This window comes from Salmo salar, chromosome 02, assembly GCF_965601325.2.
Source record: "Salmo salar chromosome 02, fSalSal1, whole genome shotgun sequence".
In the NCBI taxonomy this organism is placed as follows: domain Eukaryota; kingdom Metazoa; phylum Chordata; class Actinopteri; order Salmoniformes; family Salmonidae; genus Salmo; species Salmo salar.
The window spans coordinates 53,327,903-53,338,743 of record NC_138292.1 but is presented as its reverse complement, the minus strand read 5'-3'; the positions used below and the strand labels follow the sequence as shown (position 1 = coordinate 53,338,743).

At 43.4% G+C, this 10,841-nt stretch overlaps 1 protein-coding gene across 2 annotated transcripts in view; it reads left to right on the top strand.

Annotated features, from left to right (window-relative positions):
* Positions 1 to 887: 887 nt before the first annotated feature.
* LOC106586106 (ERO1-like protein beta) overlaps positions 888 to 10,841 on the top strand; it is a 35,265-nt gene continuing 25,311 nt past the window's right edge. The window contains exons 1-3 of one of the 2 annotated variants that reach the window (XM_014172973.3): positions 888 to 1,411; positions 4,332 to 4,451; positions 6,475 to 6,558. In XM_014172973.3, the coding sequence (XP_014028448.3) occupies positions 1,241 to 1,411; positions 4,332 to 4,451; positions 6,475 to 6,558 (375 nt within the window). In that variant the 5' untranslated portion in view covers positions 888 to 1,240. Of the gene's footprint in view, positions 1,412 to 2,287; positions 2,625 to 4,331; positions 4,452 to 6,474; positions 6,559 to 10,841 lie in introns of those variants that run through there. The other variant, XM_014172982.3, reaches the window with a different exon arrangement.

Below are 10,841 nucleotides of genomic sequence, written 5' to 3'. Positions count from 1 at the left end.
GTGCCAGGAAAAATAGAATGGTATTTTATTTGCTCTTGCAGAACAGTTTAAACAATTGCCAGTAGGGCATCCAGCAGCCTGTCCTGGTCCAGGTTCTCCACCTTGGGGGTCTGCTCTGAGGAAGATCTCATCTTCTTCCTCAGGTAGTTGCGGAACCTCTTCCAGGCAGAGAACTTTGGCTTTGCAGTGGAGAAAGCCTCGTAGCCCGAGAGCTTTAAGTCAATCTCCTTTTCACCTGCTCCCTACACACTATGGGGAGGAAGGACTCCAGCAGAAGCCAGTCCAGGTCAGCCTCCCCCTGTCCTCCACTTTAGCCACTTCAGCCTCAAGCAGAGTGTCCTCTGTGACGAGCTGGTTGGACAGGGGGAGGCTGACCAGGACTGGCTTCTGCTGGAGTCCTTCCTCCCCATAGTGCTGTAGGTCGCTCTACAGGAACTCCTTCTTCCTTCAGAGTGATGACCTCCTTACTCACACCTCGGAAAAATGGCAAAGGACCAGGAAGAGTCTCCACTCTCTGAGGAGGGATCAGCATCTTCCTCCTTTCACCAAACAGACTTGCAGCCAATCAGCTTTTCCCCAAGAGGGTCTGATGCAGAGATCTCGAGATTGTCTCTTTGGCCAGCCTCCTCCAACTCAGTGCAAATCATCACACACAATGTTTTAAAGCTTAGGGCCTAAGGAAAACCTAACTAGAGAAAAAAATATTTAAAAATTATGTAAAAATAAAAGCCTATGCAGACAATACATCAGCTAGGGCTGCAGAAATGACACTGCCACAAATTACAGTGTATTTTCATTAGGCTATTATAGCAAGTCACATGAATGCGTTTCCCATTCACACAAGATGTAAAACACGCAGTAAAAACATTTTCACTGTACCTCTTTGCTTTCCGTAGCCGATTTTTTTTTTCAATCGTCTTGGCTCGAGAACTGTGTTTTTTTATGGAAAAACTTGGTATTTTCGGTTTTGTGAGTATTATTTATAACGACTACTGATGATACTAAAGACATTTTTACAAGTTACTTCTGAGGATACAGTCGTACAGCTGTCAGCTTTGGTTGGAGTCTTTCATTTATCCAGCAGTTTCATTACGACAAGCTTTTCTCCGCTGTTGTTCTTGCTAGTGCGCACCACTAGCTAGCTAGTAGCGCATCATTAGCTAGCCTGCCAACTAGACATCTACATTTCAAAACTGTTCTTTGTTTTTGTCTTTCGTGGAGCGTTGAATTTGCATCAGTGATGATAAAAAACATGATACAATCCGCAGGACTTCTGGTTTTGTTGTGGTTGTTATTTGGGGACTTTGTTCTGGTTTGGTTTCACAACAGAGTCAAAACCGAAACGTACAACAACCAATATTCTTCCAAAGAAGATGCTCCTGACGGTCAAGACCAAAGATGTTTTTGTCACGTAAGTACATTCAACTTACAATATATTGCAATATTAATGTCCGTTTAGGAAGGTTAAATGGCTGCGCTGGAGGAACATTATTCTAGCGTTTTCTACTGTCATGTTAATTTGACGTCATTATACCCACATAGCTTGCTGGCGCCCTACCATTGCCTTATCCAACTTTATGGACAGTAGGGCATTATATGTATAAATTAATCATGTGGTTTATTTTGCCTTGCACATCGATACACACTGACTTGTCAAAATAATTATTAAAATGGGTGGTTAAAGATACTCGTAGCCAGCTATTTCCTGAATTCAACATGAGTGTTTGTTAATGCTGTACAGTGTAATTTGACACTTGTGCGCATCCCAACACCCCTGTCATAATCGAACTTGCCCTTATCATGCGAATATCTGATCTTAATTCACAAAATCTGCAACTTCCAGTCTCACAAATGTGTTTGTAGGCCTATGTCGTGCAATGTTATATTGCTGTGTGTGTTTTCTTGATGTTTGTCATTCATGCCAACTTTTGAAAGAAGTTAGCTACTGAGATGAGTGGTTGTGATCGACGGCTGACTTGACTCACATACTGCAATTCGAATCAATAAGTGTCTGTATTTTTTTGTACTGTGGCACGTGCCTTTTTATTATTTCGTTCTAACAAATTGTAATATGAGAAGCCCGAGACGTGGTGTCGTCTGATTGGCCATATTAAAGTTTCCTTCCAATTTGTTTGTGGGAGATGTAGTCTTCTCTTCCGTGAGTAATACTTGCTTTAAATGTCCTTGAACCGAAGTGAAGACTACAAATGTCAAGTATAGAGGCGGGACTAAGTTTGACAGCTGCTGACATATCTTGTTTGGAGGCAGGCCTGGGCCGGAGAATTATGCACGAGGAAAATAAGTGGTCTGAAATGACAACTCATCCCCAGGTTAGGTCAGAGTCATCCTATCAACTCTGGCAAACTCTCACCTGTCCGTTGAAGTAGGCTTCAGCAGTCCCTTTAGGGACATAAAAGACAGATATTCTCATAAGGCTGGTCTTAGTTTTGTAATTTAAAGATAGCAGCTCCTCAGAGAAATAGGCAAATTAAACTATATTTTTAATAAACAACCAGGGAAACCACTCAAAGGTTTTGAATTCATCCGGCATGCTCAGAAGACTTTGTTACTTATGGACGGCTTCACTGCTTCCCATCATGTTCTCTGGACAACTACACTCAGAGGTCAGATATGTGCTTGTTTCCATCTGTGGGCTATATGCTAGTGTTGGCTACATTTCTGGAATATTGTCACAATGACACAGAATAAACTGAAAGAGAAATGTCTTTCTGCTGCTTGTAGCCAGTTTGTGAAACTAATTGTCAGTAACAGCTGGTTAGATAGGCTACTCATTTTTCTCCACATCATGACACACAACCACTGATGTGAAAGTGACTGAATGGTCTACACAGTGCTAAGAACTTAATTTCATAGAATTCTTGCAACATGCAGTCTTGTGCAACTTGTTATTATAAAATACCGTATGGCTCTGCTTTGTCTGACAATGACACACATACCTTTTCATATGGCTGCAATTACAATATACTCATGAAACGAGTTTATATGCTAAAATATTTTCTATGACACCATTTGCATTGATTGGGTCTAAACCTGAATACTTCATGTTGAGAGAGAGTGGAAAGGCTTGGGTGTCTGCTGGACCAACGCAGTCTTTCTTTCACAAAGCAGCTGTCTGTTTCATTATGCATGGGAGAATAAAGCCGTTTGTCCGCAGGTATCAGATGTATGAAAAGGGAAAGGTGGAGGGAGAATGGCAAACGTTTTGGTAACCAAATTTAGGTCAACAACCTCAACCGGCAGCTGAGATGAACATTGTCATGTTGCTTAAGTGTTTTGTGTTGTGCGAGCGTCAGGAAGTGGTCTTTTATCTGGCTTCCAGCTCTCATGTCTGAAAGTGTCTGATTTGAAAGAGTATGTGGCAGTTTTATATCAGGCTAAATATGTGTAAGAGGAAGTTAAGATTTGCAGGCCAGCTTTTGCCCTCGTTTCTGTCCCTTTCTCTGTCTCCCCCTCTCTCTTTTTTTGACTGAATCCCATATCTTCCCCTCGTCCCCGGCCCTCCATTTGCACCAAAGTGTCCCAAAGCTGAGGGAGGGAATATTATGGAGGGTGTAGGGCCTAATTAGACCTTCCGATAGACACTTTGACGAGTCAGCGTTGCTTCCGAGCAGAGTGTTATCCCAACAAGGTGTAGCCTAAACGCATGGTTAACGGTCCGGTCTGCAAGTAGCCTAGTTTTAAAATGGCCCGTGATAAGCTTTATGAATGTAAAATACGGCCCGCCAATGCTGCTTGTTTTACTGTTAAACTTAATGCTGCTATTGTTTTTAATTTCGTAAAGCAGCTTGTGTTTCTTAACGAGGCAAAGGGTATCTGGTGGTGACTGGTTAGCTACAGGGAAGCAAAAGAGTCACCTGCATGATGTGTATAATCGGCGGCGACGCTTGAGCAGAGCCTGTCTGCCTGCCTAACCTGCCCACACTCATCGCTTTTTTTCCCCCACAGCTCACCAGCTGATGTAGGCTAGGCTTGTGTGGCGGGTCCTTCCCACTGTTGAACAGAGCCGTGCTGTGCATCTGTACTGTTAGTATTATTTGTGTTTATCACTGGAAAGCTCTCAATCTCTCCAAAAAAGTCTGATTTTAACCACAGAGATAATTTAGTCTTGTCTCGTTTTAGTCAACTGAAATGAACAATATTTTTTTGTTTAGTTATTGTTTTTCCTGGGTCTATTTAGTCAGTTATAGTCTAATCAACTGCCACTGAAAAAGAAGTGTTTGACAAATCTTTTAGTCACTAATTTTGTTGACAAAATTAACACTGGTGTACACCCATAATTCTTGAGGCATTTTCCGGTTGTTTCCCCTCAGTTGACAGGCGTCTTGGATGACTGCTTCTGTGACATCGAGAGCATTGATGTCTTCAACAACTTCAAAATCTACCCCCGCATTCAGAAGCTGACCGAGAGAGACTACTTCAGGTACTACAGGGTAAGTACTAAATAGTAGGCCCCAACAGTGGAGGACGAGGAGCAGTAGAAATGCCCTTAAAATCATCAGACCGTAAGGTTTTGCGTTTGTCTTTGCACTATAGTTTAAAAAAATGTGTCCTAAAGGTAATCCCTCAATAAACAATCCTACTACTGTGGATTTACGCTAATTGACTACCTGTATTTTCAAATGGGTTTGTATTTTTTTTTATAACAATACCTTTGTTTGAGCTTCAATGGCTCTTAACCCGTAGTACTTAGTGCTTATAAAGGGACCCTCCCCAATTCAGTTCCTTGCTAATCTAAAACAAATAGGCCAAGCAAATGTTTTTCAGCCTACCCCATAGAGTTTGTGGACGCTGCTCTGTTGTGTATTCACTGCATTGGATGTCTCCACCCGGGACTACTGTTCTAGTTGGAATAGGTCTGCTTCAGGGTTGACTGTAAATTGACAGCAAATAGACAACCTTCTTGAATAAAAAGTTAATTGTGCTACTCCTATTTATGTTATAATGTCCATGGGTCTATTCACTAGGAACCAAACGGATTCAAACTGGCCAAAATAAGACGGGACTAACCTGAACTTGTCCAATAGGGTTGGTTGTTTAGCAACTAAACCGACGCATGCACAACTATGGCACAAAACAGACCGGGTTAACTTAGATTGTTGACATGTTGAAAACATTTATAAATGAGCACTTGTGGTCTCTCAAATAAATCGTTAGTGTTGTTGGTTATCTAGCTGGCTAATTTTAGCCATATTAGCGTAGGCATGACATGAGTCAAAACATCACAACAAGATGCAATGAGCTAAAACGAGCCACCTACGATTCCCCACATGGCAGCTTCTTGTCATTGTTGCTAGCTATCAGAATCATATCCCCACACGGCCTTCTGCCTCACTGATGCTTGCGCATCATTTTTGTGAAGTTGTCAGCCAACCCTTCTTTAAGAAAGGCTTGTTTTTGTTGCTAAACATTTTCCGTTTGAAAAACTTGCATGGGCCCTAGTTACAGCAGAAACACATTGACCGTACGTTATTATTATTGTATGTGATACTTGTCAGGTACATTAAGTGTGAAAATTAGATGCTCCTCATACTGGAACTTTATTAGAAAGAGTGCATGAGGATGACACCACCGTGTGGATGTAACTGAATCTTACAGGGAAATACAGTAGGTCCAGTGGTTAAACATTTAGTCATCCGTCTTTCCCAATCATCCTCTTTTGCATCCCTAGACAGTCTTACGAGTTGCCCATTTGTAGAACCTGATGCAAATATGATATCATTCTCTATGACAACAGCACTCTGTCCCCTGTTACATTTGTATAACTGCTCAAACGCTCTCCCGACACCTAGAATCCATAAGAGACATTTAGGCCCATTTGAGTCACTTAATATTTTCACGAAGGCAGTTAAAGAAAAGTCACTCAATGTGAGTCCAGCTGTTGCGTTCATACGCCATTCATACACACTAAGCCATCTCATTCTAAAGGCAGAGTCTATTGCCCTTTTCCCACTGTGAACATCCCATCAGGAACTCTGAAAAGGAAGAATAGACTCATAGGAACATAATTAATATTTTCAGAATACTCATCTGGCCCCTAGTGTGATATTCCGATTACGTTTCGGTCTACCACTGATCAGTAAGCTGCTGCTCTACTTGTCACCATCCCATTGACTAAGCAACATTTTGACCCCACAATCAATGTGTCACCTTTATGATTATCAGGTATTCTTCTCATACTGTCGCCTTCGAATGAGGTTGACATATCCAATGACGAGCACGACTAGGAAAGAGATCACCAGCAACAACAATGCCCCGTGGCGTTTACGGCGGAGCTCGTCCCTGAAATGCGTCAATGGAAAGAGAATCTGAATCAGTTGTTGACATCATTATTTGAGTGAATTTAGCCTAGCTGTTCTGTCTTGCCTGTCTCCAACACATCACATCTCTGTGTGACTTGGTCACTTTTATAGCATATACCATGCCATCTCAACTCTTCCCTTTTCTTCTCCACAGGTCAACCTGAATAGGCCCTGTCCCTTCTGGGCCGACGATAGCCACTGCTCCATCAAGGACTGCCAAGTGGAGCCCTGCCCAGAGGTCAGTTCACCCAACCCACAATTATCTACGTTGGTCTCCACATCGACTCCTAGTATTAATTACCCACAGGCACCTCCTGTAGGTCTGAAATGGTTAAATAAGTATTGGAAATGTGGTAAAAATTCCATGTGGGCTACAACAAGGTGGAGATATTATTGCTATATTTTAAAAATTGTAAAACATTTATTTCACCTTTATTTAACCAGGTAGGCCAGTTGAGAACAAGTTCTCATTTACAACTGCGACCTGGCCAAGATAAAACAAAGCAGTGCGACACAATCGACAACACAGAGTTACACATGGAATAAACAAACAAACAGTCAATTACACAATAGAAAAAGTCTATATACAGTGTGTGCAAATGGTGTGAGGAGGTAAGGCAATAAATAAGCCATAGTAGCGAAGTAATATCAATTTAGCAAATTAACACTGGAGTGATAGATGTGCAGATGATGATGTGCAAGTAGAAATACTGGTGTGCAAAAAAGTAAATAAAACAATATGGGGATGAGGTAGGTAGATTGGATGGGCTATTTACAGATGGGCTGTATACAGCTGCAGCGATCGGTAAGCTGCTCACATAGCTGATGCTTAAAGTTAGTGAGGGAGATATTAGTCTCCAACTTCAGCAATTTAAAAAAATATATATATTTATTTCGAATTTTTTATTTTTTTTGCAATTCGTTCCAGTTATTAGCAGCAGAGAACTGGAAGGAAATGAGATATACCTGCTGGAGCGCATGCTACGGGTGGGTGTTGTTATGGTGACCAGTGAGCTGAGATAAGGCGGAGCTTTACCTAGCAAGGACTTATAGATGACCTGAAGCCAGTGGGTCTGGCGACGAATATGTAGCGAGAGGCAGCCGACGAGAGCATGCAGGTCGCAGTGGTGGGGTAGTATATGGGGCTTTGGTGACAAAACGGATGGCACTGTGATAGACTACATCTAGTTTGCTGAGTAGAGTGTTGGAGGCTATTTTGTAAATGACATCGCCAAAGTCGAGGATCGGTAGGATAGTCAGTTTTACGAGGGTATGTTTGGCAGCGTGAGTGAAGGAGGCTTTGTTGCGAAATAGGAAGACGATTCTAGATTTAGTTTTGGATTGGAGATGTTTAATGTGAGTCTGGAAAGAGAGTTTACAGTCTAGCAAGACACCTAGGTATTTGTAGTTGTCCACATATTCTAGGTCAGAACCGTCCAGAGTAGTGATGCTAGTCGGGCGGGCGGGTGCGGGCAGCGATCGGTTGAAAAGCATGCATTTAGTTTTACTAGCGTTTAAGAGCAGTTGGAGGCCACGGAAGGAGTGTTGTATGGCATTGAAGCTCGTTTGGAGGTTTGTTAACACAGTGTCCAAAGAAGGGCCAGATGTATACAGAATGGTGTCATCTGCATGGAGGTGGATCAGGGAGTCACCAGCAGCAAGAGCGACATCGAGTTGGCCCCAGAATTGAACCCCGTGGTACCCCCATAGAGACTGCCAGAGGTCCGGACAACAGGCCTTCCGATTTGACACACTGAACTCTGTCTGAGAAGTAGTTGGTGAACTAGGCAAGGCAGTCATTTGAGAATCCAAGGCTGTTGAGTCTGCCGATAAGAATACGGTGATTGACAGAGTCGAAAGCCTTGGCAGGTCGATGAAGACGGCTGCACAGTACTGTCTTTTATCGATGGCGGTTATGATATCGTTTAGTACCTTGAGCGTGGCTTTCCTAACTGACTGCATGTATTGGTTCCTGACTTCCCTGAAAAGTTGCATATCACGGGGACTATTCGATGCTAGTGCAGTCTGCCACAGGGTGTTTTTGTGCTGATCGAGGGCAGTCAGGTCTGGAGTGAACCAAGGGCTATATCTGTTCTTTGTTCAAATTTTTTTTGAAAGGGGCATTATTTAAGATGCTGAGGAAATTACTTTAAAGAACGACCAGGCATCCTCTACTGATGGGATGAGGTCAATATCCTTCCAGGATACCCAGGCCAGGTCGATTAGAAAGGCCTGCTCGCAGAAGTGTTTTAGGGAGCGTTTGACAGTGATGAGGGGTGGTCGTTTGACCGGGGACCCATAGTGGATGCAAGCAATGAGGCAGTGATCGCTGAGATCCTGATTTGAAAACAGCAGAGGTGTTTTTGGAGGTCAAGTTGGTCAGGATAATATCTATGAGGGTGCCCATGTTTACGGATTTAGGGTTGTACCTGGTGGGTTCCTTGATAATTTGTGTGAGATTGAGGGCATCTAGCTTAGATTGCAGGACTGCCGGGGTGTTAAGCATATCCCAGTTTAGGTCACCTAACAGGTCGAACTCTGAAGGTAGATGGGGGGCAATCAATTCACATGTGGTGTCCAGGGCACAGCTGGGAGCTGAGGGGTGTCTATAACAGGTTGAAACAGTGAGAGACATATTTTTTCTGGAGAGATTAATTTTAAAATTAGAAGCTCGAACTGTTTGGGCATAGACCTGGAAAGTATGACAGAACTCTGCAGGCCATCTCTGCAGTAGATTGCAACTCCTCCCACTTTGGCAGTTCTATCTTCACAGAAAATGTTGTAGTTGGGGATGGAAATCTCAGAATGTTTGGTGGCCTTCCTAAGCCAGGATTCAGACACGGCAAGGACATCAGGGTTGGCGGAGTGTGCTAAAGCAGTGAGTTAACCTGTTGGGGCTAGGGGGCAGTATTTTCACGGCTGGATAAAAAAACCTACCCGATTTAATCTGGTTACTAATCCTACCCAGTAACTAGAATATGCATATACTTATTATATATGGATAGAAAAAAACCCTAAAGTTTCTAAAACTGTTTGAATGGTGTCTGTGAATATAACAGAACTCATTTGGCAGGCAAAACCCTGAGACATTTTCTGACAGGAAGTGGATACCTGATGTGTTGAATTACCTTTAAGCCTATGCCATTGAAACACACAGGGGTTGATTAATGTTTTGGCACTTCCTATTGCTTCCACTAGATGTCACCAGCCTTTACAAAGTGTTTTGAGTCTTTTACTGTGAGATCTGACCGAACAAGAGCCATGGAACGGTGATGGCCGATTAGACTCTGGCGCGCGAGTTCATGTTGGGTACCCTCGTTCCAATACGTTATAAAAGAGAATGCATTCGTCCACCTTGAATATTATTCATGTTCTGGTTATTGAAGGCATTAATGATTTATGCTATACAACGTAGGATGAGGGTACGGCTAAAGGCTATCAAAACTGGTTATCTAGTGCGTTGGGGACAGAGAATAAAAGGAGCAGATTTCTGGGCGTGGTAGGATAGATTCAGGGCATAATGTACAGACGGGTATGGTAGGGTGCTGGTACAGTGGAGGTAAACCTAGGCATTGAGTGACGATTACAGTGGTTGCATCTCTGGACGCACTAGTTATGCTGGGTGAGGTCACCGCTTCTGTGGGAGCTGGGACAAAAGAGGTATCTGAGGCATGTTGAGTGGGACTAGGGGCTCCGCAGTGAACTAAAACAATGATAACTATCCTAAACAACAGTATACAAGGCATATTGACATTAGAGAGACATAAAGACATTTACATTTACATTTTAGTCATTTAGCAGACGCTCTTATCCAGAGCGACTTACAGTAGTGAATGCATACATTTCATACATTTTTTTTCTCTGCTGGCCCCCCGTGGGAATCGAACCCACAACCCTGGTGTTGCAAACACCATGCTCTACCAACTGAGCTACAGGGAAGGCTACAAAGCTATAAAGCAATCACAGGTGTTGATTAGGAGAGCTAGCTAAGTCAACAACGGGTAAGACAACAACCAGACCAGTCGTGATGGAACGGCGGGGATCCGTGTCGACAAAGGGTCCAGGCCATTTGGCAAAAGAGGTATTGTAGCTGGAGTAATTTCGCTTGCTAGCTGGGAGATGCGCCTGGCTCGCGGCTAACTGGTGCTAGTTTCGGGACAAGGGCATTAGCCACTATAGCCACTCGGTAGCAGCGATGATCCGATGCAAAGGTCCAGAGCTTACGGCAAGAATCCGGTGGTGTAGTGGATTCTAGTCGTGTTAGTGAAGAGTCCGGGAGGCATCAGCTGTGTAGTCGAGTGATCATAGGGTCCACTGAGCAGGCCGGGAGATGGGCCTGGCTCAAGGCTAGCTTCGGGGCTGAGCCACTCGGTGGTGGCAGCTAGCAAGCTGCGACGATCAGGAGTAATGGTCCAGGGCTTACGGCAGGAATCCGGTGTTTTAGTGGAGAAAAACAATCCGATATGCTCAGGGTTGATAACGCGCTGTGCAGACTGGCAAGTATTATGCAGGCTACAAGTT